At 36.2% G+C, this 19880-nt stretch overlaps 4 protein-coding genes across 4 annotated transcripts; 3 read left to right on the top strand and 1 right to left on the bottom strand.

Moving 5' to 3' along the window:
• The first annotated feature begins 4240 nt into the window (after positions 1-4240).
• Positions 4241-7399, top strand: LOC114739002 (SPX domain-containing protein 4). Its single transcript, XM_028927064.1, has 3 exons — positions 4241-4726; positions 6268-6433; positions 6638-7399. Exons 1-3 carry the CDS (start codon positions 4400-4402, stop codon positions 7120-7122), a joined length of 978 nt encoding a protein of 325 aa, XP_028782897.1. The 5' UTR covers positions 4241-4399; the 3' UTR covers positions 7123-7399.
• Positions 7400-8222: 823 nt separating this feature from the next.
• LOC114738995 (phosphate transporter PHO1 homolog 9-like) lies at positions 8223-11988 on the bottom strand. The gene is given in 14 exon segments (XM_028927056.1): positions 8223-8372; positions 8473-8746; positions 8748-8758; positions 8875-9024; positions 9176-9220; positions 9325-9429; positions 9614-9872; positions 9995-10124; positions 10440-10569; positions 10661-10732; positions 10819-10867; positions 10953-11277; positions 11428-11667; positions 11670-11988. Coding segments are annotated over 14 exon segments (2259 nt in total).
• Positions 11989-14317: 2329 nt separating this feature from the next.
• LOC114739003 (transmembrane emp24 domain-containing protein p24delta9-like) lies at positions 14318-17179 on the top strand. Its single transcript, XM_028927066.1, has 4 exons — positions 14318-14651; positions 14909-15118; positions 15697-15773; positions 16776-17179. The coding sequence occupies exons 1-4, from the start codon at positions 14448-14450 to the stop codon at positions 16918-16920; spliced, it is 636 nt and encodes a 211-aa protein (XP_028782899.1). The 5' UTR covers positions 14318-14447; the 3' UTR covers positions 16921-17179.
• A 203-nt stretch (positions 17180-17382) lies between these two features.
• LOC114738999 (pentatricopeptide repeat-containing protein At5g06540-like) lies at positions 17383-19354 on the top strand. The gene has a single exon (XM_028927061.1). It carries the CDS (start codon positions 17637-17639, stop codon positions 19170-19172), a length of 1536 nt encoding a protein of 511 aa, XP_028782894.1. The 5' UTR covers positions 17383-17636; the 3' UTR covers positions 19173-19354.
• Positions 19355-19880: the final 526 nt, after the last annotated feature.

Here is a 19880-nt window from a genome sequence, read left to right as displayed (position 1 = left end):
TTGTTTCAGGTGAAAACAACAATACATTTGGAAATAACAAGTTCTGATTATAAAATAACAAGTCTGGAATTAAAATTCAACAGCACCTTTTTTTTATAACAATTAATTATTTTATACTTTTGGAAAATAAATTATTTATAACTTATAAAAAGTACTTGTAATCTATTTAATTTGCTAAAAAAATAATTTTTATCTCCAATTTATAATCAGAACTAGAAATATAATTTTTTATAGATTAAAAATACTTTTTTTATTGTTCAAATTTATAAATAAAATTTAGGGAAAATGGCAACACACTTTTTTAATTTTTTTTAAAAAATTTTTAATCTATATATCTATACAACTTATTATAAATCAAACTAATTCTTATAAATTATAAATAGTACAATTTATTGTGGATTAAAAATACTTTTTGACTGTTTAAATTTATAAATGAAATTTATCTCTAATTTATAATTAAAAATACTATTTTATTCTTTAAATATAAAAACTATTTTTAATATTTAAAGAATGAAATAATATAAAATTTATACTATGATTAATAGATTAAAAATACCTTATTATAAATACTTTATAATTTATAAGAAGTAGTTTGATTTATAATGAGTTGTATAGATATACAGATTAAAAAGTATTTTTTAGAGAAATAAATATGTTAAAAATATTTTTTATAAGTTATAAACAATTTATTTTTTAAAAGTATAAAATAATTAATTGTTATAAAAAAACGTGTTGTTAAATTTTAATCCTAGACTTATTATCTTATAAGCAGAACTTGTTATTTTTAAATGTATTGTTGTTATCACTTGAAACAAAGTGTATTGTTATAAAAAAATCGTGTTGTTAAATTTTAATCCCAAACTTGTTATTTTATAATCAGAACTTGTTATTTTTAAATGTATTGTTGTTATTACCTGCAACAAAATTTATTGTTATAAAAAAAACATATTTTTAAATTTTTATTCCAGACGTGTTATTTTACAATCAGAACTTGTTATTTCCAAATGTATTGTTGTTATCACCTGGAACAAGAGTAAATGAATTAATTTATATTTTTTTTTGCATCATAATGTTAACAAAAATTTATTGGCTCAATGGTCATTTCTTATTTTGGGAAGCATTAGGTTGGGGGATCAAATCCCCCCAACCTCACTTCCCCCACTATTTAAAAAAAAAAGTTGCAAAAAAAAAAACAAAGGAAGGCCGCCGGCGCCGGAGCTCCGGTGGCCGGATTCCGGTGAGGCAGTGGCTTTCTTTTTTTTAAAAAAAATTTAAAGAGGGGTATTTTGGTAATTTGGCCATGATTTCATAATTACAATTTGAGACCGGGTCCCTTATGGTAATTTGGCATATTCAGGTGACCATAGAGTAATTTTGCTAATTCGAGGGTCTTTATTTATGATTTCCCCTTATAAATAAGGAATTATAATTAGATCCGAAAGTAATATTATTGAATTTAGCAATGATGGTTGCGTTATGATGATAAATCCAGAGCCGCAGCCACAAACGGCTAGGCGAGGATTCTGTGGTTTGGTAGAAAGATGCGCTTCGATATATTGAGAAGAAGGGAGACCAAGATCAAAGGTATAATGAATTAATGACGACTTTCCCCCCACTCAATAATTTCGTTGTACATTAGCTGCGTACGTAGGTGCGTCGTTCTACCTATACTCCTTCGCCGGCCGACACTGTGCCGTCCTAGGGGCAGGATCTGCAACTCGGAGCGCGTGCGGGTAGGAATAGGAATAAGCCAGGGAGGTTTTGTCCTAACAGGCAAACCTGCTTAATAACACACTTGTTTGAACTGGACCTGTGACCTGTAATAAGTTTTTTTTTTTCAGTCTGAACTTGACCTATATAAAGGTCTGGCATGACTTGAGCCTGTTAAAAAAATCTGTAAATTTTAAAATTTTAAAATACATAATAAAAAAATACATAAACTAATAAAAAATATAAAATATATATACTGCATAATAATTATTTGTCTTTTATTTAAATTTTAATGTCATGAGTAATATTTTAAATCTTAATTACAGTTAATATTATTGAAAATAAGTTATAATTATATATTAAAATTTAAAATACGACTAGATATAAGCATACAACAAAAATTAAAAATAAGATACAAGCACTAAAAGGTCTAGGCCTAGCTTATTAGGCTAAACAGGCCATCAAGGCCTAGCTTATTAGGCTAAACAGGCCATAAAAAAAACCCGAGCCTTTTTCTATTTTGAAAAATACCAGGCTAGGTCAGACCAAATACAAATCAAGTCACAGGTCTTTGACAAGCCGCTTGGTCTATTTCCATCTCTACGTGCGGGTAAGAATTTATTCTGGAAAAGAAGAATAAAATAAATAAACAGATTAAACATGATGACTATGTGTTGGTGTTGGAAACCCAAAAAATAATTATTTAAACAAAGTTAAAATTACAATATTTTAATTCAGGTACTTAAGAAGTCAAAATTTTATAAGAAAATGTGGTACATCATCTGATATTTTGTAAATATAGTCAAATAACTAAAATGTCTTTATATCATTTTTTTTAAAAACAATCTATCAAAATTGTCATTAACTGTTCAACACTTATTATTGTCTGTTCACAACTTATTAATAAATAACTTGTATTGTTAGTACGTTTCTTATCATTTGTTTCACAACACTAGTCATTGTCAATTTATAACTCACTAATAAACTTTTTCATGCAAGGACCATTTTGTTATTTAACTATATTTGTAAAATACCAGATCATGCATAATTTCTTCTCCTGAAATTTTGATCTCTAAGTACCTGAATTGAAATATTAAAATTTTTAACTTATTTTTATGTTATTTTCTCAATTATTTTTATATTTTACGGGATACAGTTTTTTTTCACACATTTATATTTTAAGTGCAAAATTATTTGAACAAGTTAAATCAAATATTCCTAAGTGCCTGTGAATTCCGCTTAGCTTTTTCTTTCCCCTCTTAAATAGGGTCCAACGTCCAATGTTTTACCGCGCATATTTAAAAATATTATTAATATTTTTTTGTTTTGTCAAATCTTTACGTGTTACGAATTTATTTTAATGATTAAGGTTCTCTTAACATTAAACTTTCAAAAATGGCAAAAGTAAGTTTATAATTAGAAAAATAATGAATATTGTGTATCAAAAAAAAATAATGATATCACGTTGAATTTTTATGAAGACACGTGTGTAACAAATTAAAAAAAGGAGACTGTTAATTATTTCTCCAAAAAAGAAAGAAAGAAAGAGAGGAAGCTTTCCTCGTGTACGTTAAGGAAGTTCAACCTTCTTATGGCAATTGGATTGTGATGCTTCTTTGGCTTTTTTAATAATCTAAAAATCAATGCATCACCATAAATGAATATTACAAATATCTCATCTTCCACCACCTCTCCTCTCTCCCAACAGATGGTGGTGTTGGATTATAATTTTGATCACGTTTAAAAGAAGCTAATCGCTATGCTAATTAACCTGTCCATCAAAGTCCAGATAGCTACACTGAAGTTATAATTTTATGCACTCTCCAGATGAAAGGTGCAGGAATTTGTTTTTAGCAAATTTGTTTAACAAGTTGCACGCTATCAATTAACCAGTTTTTTCCACAAAATTTTTTTATTAGTTACCTAAAATCTAATACTAACAAGTTAAATTGGAAATGGAATCAGCAGGGAATCTTGTAATTATCGTCCTGAAAAAAAGAAGGATAAATCTTGCAATGATTCTTTAAAATCTGGATACAAAAATCACTTAAAAATTCTGTTCTTACGTGTGCCTAGCTCTGTTTTAATCGATCAAATAAGGAAAATAATTTTATATACAAAGACGGGCCACAATAGTATGCCATCCCATGCAATATATACGAAATATTCGCATGCATATTTAATTATTTATAGTTTGTTGCTCCTTCTTCTTTATTATTCTGACCGTCATCTCATGTCAGAATCATCAATATACCAGTACATACAAATACATAATACTCCTAAAATCTTGTCATCATCTGATAAAATGGGCAGGATATCCAAGGTCTTGGTAGTCCAGTAACACGAAACTCTTGGTAAGTTGAATCCTGTGTCTAACTTTAGATTATTAGTAAATCCCTTTAACTAAAAAAAAATAATTAACAGGCATTGACAAACACAAAAGCCTATATTCCCTGAATTATTTATTTCTATTCGCTGCTTCCTTTTATCCCCGGCGTCGTTTCATATCAAATTTATTCCCATTTCCCCCTTTTCTGGCCCTTTTCGAATATTCCTCTGTCCGTCTCTCTTCCTCAGTTGTCTTCACGTTCATTTTCCGTCCCCAAATATGCGAGAGCAGAGGTACCTGTTTTGTTTTCAGCTCTGATTTTCATCAATTCATCATCAGGTCGAAACCGATTTACCGGAGATGAAATTCGGGAAGGAGTTCAAGACGCATTTGGAGGAAACCATTCCGGAGTGGAGAGACAAGTTCTTGTGCTACAAACCCTTGAAGAAGCTCATTAAGCAGGTTCCGACACCTGGGATTGCGCTTCGCCATGATATCTTTCAACCCCCAATCGACGTCCCGCCCGTTCCTTCCGTGCAATCCGATGCCGATCAGGATCATCCAGAACCTGCTCCTCGGCCCTATTTGGACCTCCAGGCCTGGTTCATCGTAATTCTGAACGAGGAGCTGGAGAAATTCAATGATTTTTATATTGATAAAGAGGAAGACTTGGTCATCCGCTTCCAGGTTCTTTTCCTTCTCTTTTTTGTAGGGCTTGGAATTACTATGGGCATGATAAGTTGGTACTACTGCATCTTCATTAATTTCATGTCCTGGATCATTAAAACTTCTAATTTAGGTACAGCTGACTGAATAACATCTTTGCTCTGTTTTGAAGTTCTAGCTTGTTACCACCCTACCCTTTCTGGACCACAAGCGAAAGTTTTTACTTTTATATTCACACGAGGTGCACACCGATCGAACTTCACATACCATTTATTTTTCAACCCTTCTTGCGGGAAGTTGGTATTAGCAGATAATATAAATTTAATTGCCCGTAAATCCAAATGAGCAAATGACTGGCCGTCAGCACAACTGGGTACTCGGAGTATGGCATGGAGGCCTTACTTTGTGGTCAAGGTTCTTGATAGTTTATTCTTTTTGTAGTACTGGACTCTTGGACTGTTAGGAATGTCTTTTTCCAATGCTAACAATAAGTACCCTTACATGTCTTGCGAATCAATCATTGCTTTTATGGCTTCTAAGTGGCAGAGACGCTGATCTAAAGACCTCCCCTTAATAACGTGAATGGCTTCTTTATAATTGTTAGTTTGTTACCCCGTCAATTCTTGATGATTGTGGTTAAAAGGTTTGTTGTGTTATCACCAGTTTGTATATATTTCTACTGTTTGTTCCAGATAACTGTCTTTAGATTGTTGTAACTCTTGCATTTAATCTTGACCAAAGGGAAGATAGAATCTGGCCATTGCATAAGCTACTTATTCAGAGGAGATTAACTACGTGTAACAACTCAATCAGTTCTAAATCTAGAAATTCGATAACTCTTGCAGCTTAGCCAAACCAAGATTGCATGTCCCTGGCAAGCGAATCTCATGCCACATCAGATATTGTGGTTTGGTTGTCTCACTTGTTTCGCATGTGGTGCAACATGACAATTAATTTACAATGGCGGTTAATATGCCTTCAAAGGCATTGAAAACGATCTTACTGGACTGTATAGAGTGAGTGTGTAGATACCTCTCTTTGTGCCCCCTCCAATGTGCCACATTCATATTCTTCTCTTTTTTAACCTTGAAATTGTGATTATTTCTTACAAATATTTAGGTTGAAAAGATGGCAGAAGCCTTTATGGCCAAACTCGTTGGGCTTTAAATTTATATAAATATTTCTTCCTTATATCTCAAATTGAGGAACTTAATCTGTTATAATTTATATCCTACAACATTTATGATATGGGTTTTCTTCCATTATTATTATTCCCACAAGCTAGATGAGCCCCCCTCTTCTAGTTAAGTGATATATAATTTGCAACTCCATAGTTGAATTAGCACAAAAACAAATTGATAAATGCTTCTGCTTCTGGGGATTATTTTTGTCATCTGAGAAATCAATTTATAATGGTCAAATGGTTTGCCGAAAAAGTAAAATGGGAATCATTGACCACTTGCCGGAGAATCTTCATGAAGCTGTCTGTGGGGAATCTTTGACACACTTTTATATTTTGTTAATGTAGCCCTTCTGTGATTTTTATCGACAATTCTGGACAGGTGCTGAAGGAAAGAATTGAGCGTCTTAAAGAAAAAAGCAGCAGGAATGAAATGTACGCCTCTGAAAGTGAATTCAGTGAAGAGATGATGGATATCAGGAAGGACTTGGTCACCATTCATGGACAGATGGTGCTACTAAAAAACTACAGCTCCTTAAACTTTGCGGGTAGGGCATCTAGTTTTCTTCTTATTATTATTAAACCTATGTATTGTTGGTGGGGCTTTTACGGTGAGGTGGCATCTTCTAATGTAATGACTTCACAGATACAGCTAGTGCAGAATTCATGTCTGTGTGTTTGTGCGTGTCTGGTGGAATTGGAGTTAGGGGATTGCTTGTTCTGAAACCATTAATATATTTCTGCTTCAACAGGGCTAATTAAAATTCTGAAGAAGTATGATAAGAGAACTGGTAGATTGTTGCGTCTGCCTTTTACTCAATTTGTTCTCCGTCAACCCTTTTTCACAACAGAGCCTCTGACTAGGCTTGTACATGAATGTGAGGAAAATCTTGAACTGCTGTTCCCCCTTCAAGAAGAAGTAATTCAATCAGCTCGGCCTACTGGAGATCAACCTAAATCACCTGTAGATAGTGCAGCAAACACTTCACCTGAGGCATCCTCAACTCTCGGTGAGGAAACTGCGTATCTATATCGCAGCACTCTTGCTGCAATGAAAGCCATAAGAGGCCTTCAAAAAGCTAGTTCCACCTGCAATCCATTTTCCTTTTCAACCCTCTTTAGTAACCAAGATGCTGATAGTACTGGTGCTGTCACAGTTGAAAATTCTCCAGCAGATTCTCGAGCTTCCTTGTGGGATGGGGAAGACACTGATGAAGAGGAAACCTATTCTGTGTAGCACAACTTCTCTTTTAGAGTGGCTTGCCTTCTTGTTTGGATCTAAGCAAAATCTATTGATTGATATACAATAAGTAGCGTGTAATGCGAGCATTTGACTCTGAAAAATGATACTTGCTCGCTGCCTTTTTTTATCCACTTTTACACCTTTGTGTGTCTTTGCTGAGCGGTTACCCTGTGTTGATAACTTTGTATTGATGGTGGAAACTTAAATGTAAACTCTGATGGTAACCTTTGTAGGAGTTATTGACTTAAAAGCTTTTGTACTTTCTGGTGTAGCATGTGTTGCTACCTATCATAAGGTAGCGTGAAGAATTTGTTAACAACAAATAACATTAACCTTCATCAATTTAAATTAGAAATACCTCAATGCTTTTCACCCAAAAAAAAGAAAAACCTCAATACAGCACGGAATCAAACTATTGTAATGGATTATGTCTGAGATTGGGGTTTCCCCAGTTCTCAGATCATCCTTAAGCAGTTTTGTCACTATTCTGGGGGACAAAAAGCCACTAGTTGCTGCATATTCCAGACTTAACATTGGCATATATCCATTTGGTAGCAACGGAATCCTTGCTATTTTCCTTCTGATTTCCTGATCGCTGTATTTTCATGGCTGCCTCTTTCTCTTGACCGTATATGTTTACAATTTATATGGCAGTGTGCTGTTGGTCACCTTCATAGTTAAATGGAAGCGGCACTGACTTGAATGGCCGATACTTCCCTACATTGTTTAAGTGCTCGTTCTCCAACCTGTTTACATATAACTGACGAGTATTAAATACAAATACCAAGTGGTGTTTTTCAATTGTTTTTTCAACCAGAACCACGAGGTGATAAGGATTCGCTTGATTCCCCCCCCCCCCCCCCCAAAAAAAAAGAAAGAAAAGAAGAAGAAGACATGATTAGTTTCTTTTGGTTTATTCGCTAAGTAACACATAAATAACAAGTGGGGATAAAAACCAGATAGTCCCGCTGTTAATTTATGCAGTTAAAGACAGGTGAAAGATATTGCTATCTGATTGCTATGTGATTTCTACTCTATTTATTTCCCATGAGAATACGAGACCTTTCCATTCTGACAATTACCACCGGCCATAATCATGTTGCTGAATGAAAATTCCAAATGCCACGGCGAATGATCTCCAAGCAAGCCACCAGAGCAGTCAAGGCTTTTCTATGCAGGAAAGGGGCGTGTGTAACCCCTAAAACTGATTGCATCCAAGCAAGTCGCAGCAAAACATTCAACACCTGGTGGGTGTTTTGTTCATAAACAATTAAACACCAAGCAAGTTAATTAGCTTGCAAACAACCCAGATAATGAAGAAGGCGGATCCCTAAAGTAACTTACCATAGCGGCGAAGTATACACTTTTGTTAGAAACCGAGAGTTTATTTCTCAACCACGGGTTTCTTGAATCTCGTCGCAGCAAACCCCAATCTATTACAATGTCCCAGTATGTGTTCATAATCGTAGCAACGCCTGAAGAAGCTGCAGCCAAAATTTTCCACGTCGATACTTCGTTCAATGTCAACTCATTACCAGTCCTTGTGGCTATGGCAAATATTGTTGACATGTACTTAAGCCCGTTAAGCCCGTGCATTGCATTTCTCTCCTCAACCACATCGTCGAAGGCACTATAACGACATGGTTCTTGTTAGGGTTACCAAAATCACCCAGCCCGTGTTTAAAGTGCAGGGTAGCAAAGAGGATACAAGTTGAACTCAGATTTGCCTGTCTGTCATTTGCAGACCTGGAGGAAACGGATCCAGAATGGAATAATAGCTACAATGAAGTAAAATGTTTCATATACTTTATTTTCGAGGCACTTGTTTTTTCTCGTCCTGAAGTTTCCAGACACATAGTAACAAACATAAAATTCCAAACTTCTGAAGGCCTGCACCTGAACTCAGAAAGAGAGAATAGTTGGCTCAATATGAATGAAGGAAAGTAGGAAAACTTATTAGTGGTTTCTCATTTCTGCATGTTCTATTACAGTGACTCAGTGAGTGTGAGATGTAAGCATAAGCAGCAGTATGTGTGAAATATTGAACCTGGCTGGTAAGCTGGTCTGCCAACATATTATCTGCGAGGGTAACCTACAAACAATGAAGAAATCATGGGATATCTTATCATTTCTGAAGATTTTAACATAAGCAGAGTATGTATCTTTTTATACTTCGAATTATTTCTTCTCCTTTACCTTGTAAAGCGGAGCGCAGATGCAATGAAACATACAATGGATAACAAAGAAGCGGCTGGATTTATATATGATGTTGAAGGGGCAAAATGTGATGATAATCAAAACCTGTGATGGAAATTCAATAGAATAAGTTGACAGCAGTCAAATAAATGGCACAGTATATAGAATTGATCGCTTGTGTTTGGGTAAACTTTAACTCTTGTTGCTTTGGCATAGACCGCAAACGATCAATTGTATAGCCAATGACAAAATAACAAGATTGGGAATAAGATGTCTTCCAGAAACTTACAAGAAGAAGACCTAGAGGAACTAATTCTGTAAATACTGCGAAACTTTGTGTTCTTGTGTCCATCCCCACATCCAGGTTTGTGAGTACTGCAGCCCATGTGAGCACTGCAAGGCCCGAACTAAGAAGAAGAACTTCTCTGTAACTCAACTCTGTCCCTTGTTTGAAGCCAAATATGAACGAGTAGTTGATTTTGAAACGACGCCAGAAGTATATATTTGCAGAGTACATGAGCATATGCAAGATTATGAATCCAAATAAACTGCAGATACATGAAGTTCTCAGTAATATTTTTTGAGATTGCAGAAAACATGTATGGTCAAGGCAAAGGCACAATGGTGTGAAATCACGCAATAAATTTCACAAAAAATACATCCAACTTACCTGTAAAGAGGGAATATGTTTTCCATATAATCATTTTGCCCCTCTATATTTAAATTGCTTAAAATGTCTCTCGCTTGAATAATTATGATTAGGGCCACCATGAGAGCAATTGAACAACCAGTAAGTAGCCCTGATAAATAAAAAAGTAAGGATGCTACCGTGAGAAAGTAAACTGAAGATTCACCATTTTTTTATGAAGAAACAACTAGGGGAAACTCAAATAGTACTTTTATGACCATGTCAAGTTGTCTGACAGATTGACAGACAGGGAAGTGTAGGATCCGAAGTACCAGGACATTGAAGTTATGGCGAGCATAATGAAGGAAGGCTTATATTCATCATATGATTCAGAAAAAAGAAATTGTAATTTCCGTTTTCACCAATATTATGACACTATAGAATAACAATTAAATAAATAATCAGTTATTTGGAGCTCAGATATTACCCAAGAAAAATATAATTCTGTGTCGCTCTCTTTTAGCCGTAGGTCTCAATATTTTCATTCCTTTTCTGTGATTCCCATTTGAAAAATGCTTTATGAAGGCAGCTTCCACCCTTTCCATGAGCCTATTAACCTGTACACGACATGATGAGGCAGGCACCATTTAAGTCTTGGGGTACAACTTGAATAACCAATAGAAGATAAGTGCGGGATTTATATAGAACCTCCTCAGAGCTGCCAACAAAAGAATTGTCTACCATTTTTAAGTACTCCGTTGATGCATTCCTTGAACAGATCTGCAGTATTACAAGTCAATGTACAGGGAAGCCAAAACACTGCAGTCGAAGACTGTCTTTCATATAAAATAGGAGGATAAGGATACCTTGTCATACTTCTTCATGATCTTTGAAAATGCCAACAGGTTCAAGAAGCTGCGTGGAAATAGAGTGCGTCTTCAGTAACTTGTAAAAAAAAAAAAAAAAACCATTTGAAAAGGGTAGGAGGAAACCATATCACCTATAGAATTTTAGAAGCCGAAGCTTATTATAAAACTCCTTGAAGGCCTTGCTTAGCTGTTCCTCTGCCTTCCTTAGCTCTTGTTTGCTGAATGACAATTCAGATGTCGAACAGGGGAGGAGCCCTTTTACTGTTGATACTGGAGTTTCAGGTTCAACAAGGTTGATTTTGACATGATCCAGGATCCTCAATGAAGGTGGTATAAAGCCCTGAATCCTTAACTTAGAAGTAGCTTGTTCTGCACGATTTCCGCTTTCATCTTCTGCTTGCCTTTCACTGCTCATCTCAATTTCTTGAATCACATTCAAGTGGGGATGGAACTTACCTTCAAAATGTTCATATGCTCAATTGGATTTCAAATTAAAATCTTTCTCAAAAGAAAACCGATTCTAATGACGCGTCAGTGACCTCATTACGATATTATTCAGCTACTGTACTTGAGAAAGAAATACGAAAATAACAAATCTAATCTTACTAGGACTTTCATCATTCACGTGATGTTCCATGGTACTCGAAGTTGAGGGACCACTACTGTCAAGATTTCTGAAACCTCCCACTTCATCCACCTTCACCCTAAGAGCAATAAGGGCATTCATTTGGTTATTAAACTCCTCTGCCTCTTCCATGACTTGCTTCACCTTCATACTGTAGAAGTTATGGACCCTGTTGAACTCAGCATCTAGCTTCCCGAAAAACAAAGCCTCTAGTTCTCCAATTCCTCAGCAGACTTGAGGAACATTGTCTGATACAACCTTTCTGACCCTTCTTTCTCCTCTTCACGAACAAGCATAACCTCATCGTCATTACTATTCGTCGTCAAACCTCTTTGTCGACCTGTAAGCCCACTAAAGGCTCTGGACAGAGTTAACTTTCTCTTCAGAGACCCCTTTGGGGCGGATGCCATTGCCGCCGATGGTGCATTTCGCTTCCTGATCCGTAATATGTCCTTGAGAATTCCTTTGTGATAGCTGTAATTCATGTATGCTTCGTGCCATTCTGGCACCATTTGTGAAGCAAATTCTTTCCCAAACTTCATCTCTTCTGCAAAAATTTGTGCACATAGACTTCAATAGCTCATTTGTGAGCCACAATGAGGATATAAATTGAAAGATTCAATTCACCGGGTTTCGTCTATTTAGTTTAAGAATCACAACAAAAATGATCCTTTCACCCTCAAGAGATTTTTCCTCACTAGAGTCAGTCTTCTGCTGTAAATCTTTGTGTTAATGTGGTGACCAGAACCAGGATGGCCTTCGAAAACTTTGTTAATTTCTGAAATAAATGAAGCAAGAAAGCAAAGTTGGCTAATTTTCTGTGTCTATGGGAAATTCTTATTAGGAATGGAGGGACCACCTGCGCGCTGGGCCCCGTCTGCAAATTGCAGTGGAACCTGCTAGTTGATAGTTTTTTTGTTTTTGGGGGGGGACTGAGGCTTGCTAGCTGGTAGTTAAAAGTGGGAGCCATGTTCATTGATAATGCAATAAATTGTGTTCTGGTTGTGAATTACATTGGCATTAATTGGGATCTTACCTGCTTTTCCGAGATGGTTCGTACAATGCCCATTCACCTAAATCTCTTGCAATGACGAACGATTATGATATAGTGGTACTTTCATATATTAGCCATACGGATTCGTAGATATTTTCTTTTCCTTCGTTTGGTTTCATCAGTTTGAACTGTCCTGATCAGTTTGTTTCAAGCACCATCTCATTCTTTTCTTTTCACGCGTTGAAGAGGTATATGTAAATCCACCATGATTCTATCACTCCAGATTCAAGCAGTGTGTGCAGCTTTCAATTTTTACTTTTTTTGGGTCACGCAGCTTCAAAACTCAAATGAACAAAATCATTGGATGATTTAGAAATAAATTATAGGACGAATTATGTATTATAGGTAAAAAGGGATGCAACCCTCCCTTTAGATCAGGTGATAGAAATTATGTGGAATTTCATGCAAATTCCTGGCGGAGAAGACCAGAAGTGTAGAACCATGACTTAGAAACATGAAAAGTCGAAGGACGAAGGACGAAATCCACTCCATAATTTTAGGGCATCAATCCCAGATTTGTCTTTTAGTCACCATAGATCCAAATTTGAATAAATCCCATGATCAATTTAATTGGAAAAATTGCAAAAAAAGACCTTAAAATTGCAAAAACGCAGATAGGGACTCTTGACAACTTCACTTTGGGTTTTGACAACTTCAGAGCATATTATTCTTGTCAAAACCCAAAGTGAAGTTGTCAAGGGTCCCTATCTGTGTTTTTACAATTCCAAGGTCTTTTTTTGCAATTTCTCCAATTTAATTTCCCCCGTCCTCGACGCTGCTCCAGAAGTAAAGCTTTTAATCTAAATTTTTCAAAGTAGTTTTTTCTTCCTATTGAAGCGACATTTCATCAAATAGATATTATCACGTTTACATCATCGATACTGATTGGATATTTGAGATGAGCATGGGAATAAAAATAATTCTAATACTGTATCTTATATTACTTCCGGTTCTAAATATAAAAACTAGTTGACTAATTTAAGTAGATTAAAAAAATAAATTAAGTTAATTATTTATAATAAATAGGTGTTGTTTTTTTTCTAAAATATCTTTGTTAATCAAATTTGTTGGTTAGAACTATCATTATTAAAATGACTATCTTGAAAAAAATGGAGAAATATGAGAAATAAAGTGAATTGAGATTTTATATGTAGGACCAAAATAAAAGTCAAACGAGATCTTAGATTAAGAACAGGAGATAGTACTTAATATAAAAATTAGTTTGACTCTTAATTTGATCCTAAATATAAGATTTTAATTTACTTTATCTTTTATATTTATCTATATTTTTCAAAGTAATCCTTATACTCTTGTAATAATTGCACATATTAAAGGATTCTATCTAATGGTAGTTATAGTTATTATACATAATTAGTAAGGATATTCTAGAGAATACAATACTTATTTATTACAAATAACCAACTTAACAAATTTTCTTAATCTACTCAAATTAGTTAACTAGTTTTTATATTAAGGATTAGAGGTAATACTATTCTATCCTAAATATGATATTCATTTTGTAGTATAAATTACATCTCAAAATAAATTTTATATTTAAAATCGGAGCAGTATTTATACCTTTTTTTTTTTTGGGTCAAAGGAATAGTATTTAGCTTAACTGAGGAAAGAACTATAATTGTACAAACGATTGCATTGTTTTTCCTTTTTAATCTCAACGAGCATTTTTCACCGGCGGATCTCACCCCCGATTGACATGGCAAATTCTGATTGGTTCCAGAGACAGATCACTCTGAAACCGGTATCAGATTAACAAAACTGGGCCCTGTCGTTCTTCTTCCCATTCCTCCGCTTCGCGTTCGCTGTTGCTCTTGTCCGGTGCCGTTTTGATGTCCATCGTGACATCGTCCCTCACCGCATCGCTCTGCAAAACCTAAGAACTCCTCCTCTCAGATCTCAATTTGTACGAATAGACAATTCATTAACGAAATGTTGGGGGTAAATCTCCTTATTGTTCTCACCCTGGCATTTATGTGTTGCTTCGGTCATGCGATGAGATTTGAGCTCCGTTCGGGTCATACCAAATGCATTGCGGAAGACATCAAGAACAATGCAATGACCGTTGGCAAGTACTTTGTCGTTAACCCAAGCGAGGGGTCTCTTCTTCCTGATTCCCACAAGATCACTGTCAGGGTAAGCCAAATTCGTCTGGATGTGTATGCATTAATTCCTTTTATGTTCTTGTTCGGCCCTCTCTTCCGGTTATGAATCGGTCATTGGGCTGATTAAACTGGGATATGCTTTTAGGAAAGGCAAGAAGTTTATTGGAAACAATATGGAAACAAAATCAGTTCATTCTCAAATGGTTCAGCGTTTTACTTCTTGACAGGTTTCTTGTATTATTCATTATTAATTTTTCATGGTTGATTTAGCTATAATATGGTTGCCAGGTGAATTCACCTCACGGGAACAGTTACCACTATGGGAATCAAGTGGATTCAGGTAATTTTGCATTTACTGCTGCTGAGTCTGGTGACTACACTGCTTGCTTCTGGGCACCTGATCACAAGCCCCCAGTAACTGTGACCATTGAACTTGATTGGAGAACTGGCGTTGCTGCCAAGGACTGGACAAAGGTTGCTAAAAAAGGACAAATTGAAGTAAGCAGCATCCCTGGGTTCGCATTTATATGAGTATAACTCGTATCATTTTAGCGTTTTGAGCTATCACAAATTCATGAAGTAGTTATCTGAATTACTGAATCCTCGGTGTTGCAATGCTCGTGTTTTGAACTAGTGGGGTAGGCCGTGTGTGTGTGTGTATAATTTCCTTCAAAGTGTTAGCTCTTTAGGAATCTGAATGTTAGTTTCGCTTGCATGCTAGAGAAATTATGGAATCGACAAAATGGAGCCAAAATTTAATATCACGCAATTAAAAATGTTCCACACACACACTACATGTATTTTTGGTGTTTGCATCCAGAAGATGTCAAACTCCATGATAATGAATTTTTCTTTGTTCATTCCAATCTGTCCTTGCAAGTCTGTGTTATGCCTACAATTGGTAGTGAATCCTAGGTTGTTGGCTGATTCTAAGATATAAAAAGAGTGATAGTGTGTGTGTATATATATGTATATATATTCTCAAACTCATGTAAGTTATAGGATATTGTTCATTGAAAATCTATTTATTTTGATACTTAGTGGTTGCTAACGCAAGTTTTCTTCTCATCTGCTAGGCAATGGAATTTGAGTTAAGGAAGTTGTATGAAACAGTTACGTCCATCCACGATGAGATGTTTTATCTTCGTGAAAGGTATAATAGTCATAAACCCTCCCTGGTTGGTTATGTCCTGATAGGTGTCTTTGGTGATCTTTTGATAGAAAAAGTAATCGCTAGTTTCCATTCAAGGTGGAAATATGTGGAATATATTGTTAATCGGTCGGAACAAGAATAAAATCTCCTGTTGATAGAACTCCGTCTGTATGTGGAGATTATCCTATTAGTTCATGCATGATTGCATCAATTATTGCTATTCTCTGTCTGGTTTTGTTAAACGCGATTCTCTATCAAATCAATTTAAAGAGTGGCCTAAACTCACCATGTAAAACTATTATTTGAGGATTCATATGTTTCTCTTCTTGAAAGAGAGGTAGGGATGATCTTTTACTAGATGGCCTTGGTGTGAAATCTGAATACTTGCAGCAAACTGACTAGCAGGAATGTATCTAATGCGAATCATCTTTTTTTCTTTTCTCCCCAAGGCGAAACAAAATGTGACCCTGCAGCTTACTTCTATAATCATTTATTAGTTTAGAGTGCATTTGAAATTTGCTGTTGGTTATCGTACCAACATTCTTCACTCGTGTACCAAGTTCTTGGATTAATTCCATTCCTTGAATGTTAAACTTCGAAAGTCATTATAACCATCAAGTCGAGGAGGGAAATAAGGTACTCTTTTGTATGCGGCTGACGACAGGCTTCAAATTTTATTTGAGTTTTTGAAGGTAAAATGTTTGTGTCCAAATGATAATCTATCCTATGTGGGTATGAGTTTTATTTTATGGTGAAGCAGAGGGGCTAAGGCTCAACAGAAGAAACAAGCAAAACAGAAGGGAAGCTAAATCGACACCACTTTTCTGTTTTTCCTTTGGTGTATAAGATTTTTATTGATGGTTGAAAAAGCTTAATGACGCTATATAACTGATTCATTTTATGGGATAAGGCTTCTTATTATTGTTGTATTAGATTTTTATTCATTCTCATGGCAGATGTATCACTTGATTTAGTAACACCACATCCATTTGAATGATACAGGGAGGAAGAGATGCAAGACCTCAACAAAGCAACTAACGCCAAGATGTTTACCTTCAGTTTCCTTTCGATTCTGGTTTGCTTGTCTGTGGCTGGCATGCAATTATGGCATTTGAAGTCGTTCTTTGAGAGGAAGAAGCTCCTATGAGTTCCTCCGCACGGTTTTTGTTCTCGAAGTTTCATCGGTTTTGATTCTCAGTTAAGTGGTTGTCCAGATGTATGTATCCACCGGATGTATGATATAGTTTCATAATCATATGATTTTGTGATCTGATCATTAGAATTCTATGCCTGTTATTTTAATTACAGTAGTGTCATACAAAACTAAAACTGTAGATGTAATAACTTTTCCCAGTCTCGTTATTTGATACGAATTTCGATTCGGTCTGTGTACCGGTTTCATGATTTTTCTGATTCCCGTAATGGATAAAAGTGCATCATAATCTTTTGCCCCAACTGAAACATATTACGCAATTAACAAAAAGTAGACGGTTATAGACAGGGTTGCTAAAGAGATGAGTTTTTTTTTTTTGGTCCAAAAAGAGATGAGTTTACTTGTGGTCAAAATAGAATATCTCTTCACAAATCCTCTAAAGATTAAGCTAAAACGTTTTTTTAATTTATAATTAAAATATGACATTCTTTCTTGTATACTGTATCGGAAGATAAATAGAGAAAGAAATAAACAATTACACAAATCCAAATCTGGAGATCATTAAATATTTAAATATATTTCCTCAAAACCAGTTGGCGTCTTGGACGCGCGCGAAACAGTCTCACCAACAAGAAAGAAGGAAGAGCACGGGTTCCTTCACAAGGAAGCGCTTCTTCAGTACTATGTTTGAAACTTTGAATTAACAATTCATGGTTCGCTTGCCGCCACCACAGCAATGGCAAGCTACCACCAATGTTGCAGCAACTCTAGCGGGCTTGGCGGAGTCCTGTGCTTCCATGGCAGACCTCAAACGTATCCATGCCTACGCTCTCCGTGCACATCTCCATCAACACGCCATCGTCCTCGGCAAGATGTTTCGCTTTGCTGCTGTATCACCCGGGGGCGATTTATTTTATGCTCATCGCCTCTTCTCTCAGATCCACCAACCAACCGCTTTCTTCTACAACATTCTCATACGGGGCTACTCCAAGAGCTCATCGCCTTCACATTCCATTCGATTATTCAACCAAATGAGACAAAACTGCGTAGCTCCTGATGAATACACCTTTAATTTCCTACTCAAGTCGCGGTCAAGAATGAAATTAACTGACCCGCCTTTAGTTTTGGCTGCCGACGAGATACACGGTGCTGTGTTGAAGTTTGGGTTTTCTTCCCACTTGTTCGTTGATAACGCGCTGATTCATTTGTACGCTGTAAGGGGAATGCCGCTCTTAGCGCGTCGTGTCTTCGAGGAAACTGTGGGCGTCGATGTTGTTTCGTGGGCAGGATTGCTCGTTGCTTACGTGAGAGCTGGCGAGTTGGACGTGGCACAACGGGTGTTTGATGAAATGCCCGAGAGGGATGTAGTTTCGTGGACCGTTATGATATCTGGATATTCCCAAGCAAAGCGTTCAAGAGAAGCATTGGATTTATTTTGGAAAATGACACACGCAGGAGTGGGGCCTGATGAGGTTACTATGGTGAGTGTGATATCTGCCTGCACAAATTTGGGTGATGTAGAAACGGGACGAATGATTCACCAATACATATATGAGAATGGGTTTGGTTGGATGGTCTCGCTCTGCAACGCACTAATAGATATGTATGCAAAATGCGGATGTATGGAGCAAGCTTGGCTATTGTTCAACAATATGAATCGGAAGAGCTTAATTACGTGGAACACAATGGTAACAGCAAGCGCAAACCATGGAAATGCTGAAGATGCTTTAAAGTTATTTGAATGGATGAGAATTTCTGGTGTCATGCCGGACAGTGTCACATTTCTGGCCCTTCTGGTTGCATACACCCATAAGGGGTTAGTTGATGAAGGTATAAGAATATTTGAGAGCATGCAAAGGGACTATAGAATTGAAGCCAGAATTGAGCACTATGGATGCGTGGTAGATATGTTGGGGCGTGCAGGGAGGCTAGAAGAGGCATATAATTTACTCACAAGCATGCCAATTCCAAGCAACGACGTCATATGGGGTGCACTACTTGGTGCCTGCAGGATCTATGGTGATGTAGATATGGGGGAGAAGGTTATAAAGAAGTTGTTGGAACTGAAACCAGATGAAGGAGGATACTACATTCTGCTCAGAGATATATACAATGCTGCAGGTCGGACTGTGGAAGCCCATGGAATGAGGGAAGCCATGTTCGCAAGTGGAGCTAGAAAAACTCCTGGCTGTAGTTGGGTGGAAGCCACAAGTCTACAAGCGCCTTCCCCGGTTAGTTGTTTTTAGCATAACGGCACTTGTTTTGCTCGGTCAAGCTCCCTCTCATTGGTATTTCCTTCATGAATCTAAGAAAGCCTTCATTTTCACTTAGTCGAAGGAAAACTTATGAGATTAAGTTTCTCGTACGTAGCAGACTAGCAGTTCAAATTTATTATGTGAAATGCCGAATTATAGAGATCAGATTATTACATCTACTCATATTCAATGCTCACAATCTGCTGAAGTGGCAATGCATACAAAACACACCCACACAACCAGAGTTGAAGTTGTAAATACGCCCCATCATTCAAATAAAATATAAAATCCATAACACGTACTATTTTTTTTTCTTTCCAAATTGTAAAAGTATAATTCATTTTTAAGATTCCACATCCCATATGCATAGAAACCTACCTAATTTCAAAGCATGGAGAATCAACTACAGCCATGTTTGGTATCAGGAATAGCAGAGAAAAAAGACCAGAAAATATAAGCTTAATGAATTGTTATACTCGAGGGAGAACCCTAGAACCCTTTAACTAAGAGGAAGTATAAACGACATCAAACATCTGCTTTGAGGCTTTATGAAATCATAAATTCAATAGTCAAACTCTTGAAGAATAATGAGCGAGAAAAAGTCTCGGTTATTTCTTAGACAGTCGGTGAGAGCAATTTGCCAATGTGTGCATTGGATGTCAATTTTCCCCTCGTGGAAATTTAAACGACTTTTTTAGG

This window comes from Neltuma alba, unplaced genomic scaffold (assembly GCF_004799145.2).
Source record: "Neltuma alba isolate B1F8T4 unplaced genomic scaffold, ASM479914v2 tig00013737_pilon, whole genome shotgun sequence".
Lineage (NCBI taxonomy): Eukaryota > Viridiplantae > Streptophyta > Magnoliopsida > Fabales > Fabaceae > Neltuma > Neltuma alba.
This window is presented reverse-complemented; position numbering and strand designations above follow the sequence as displayed.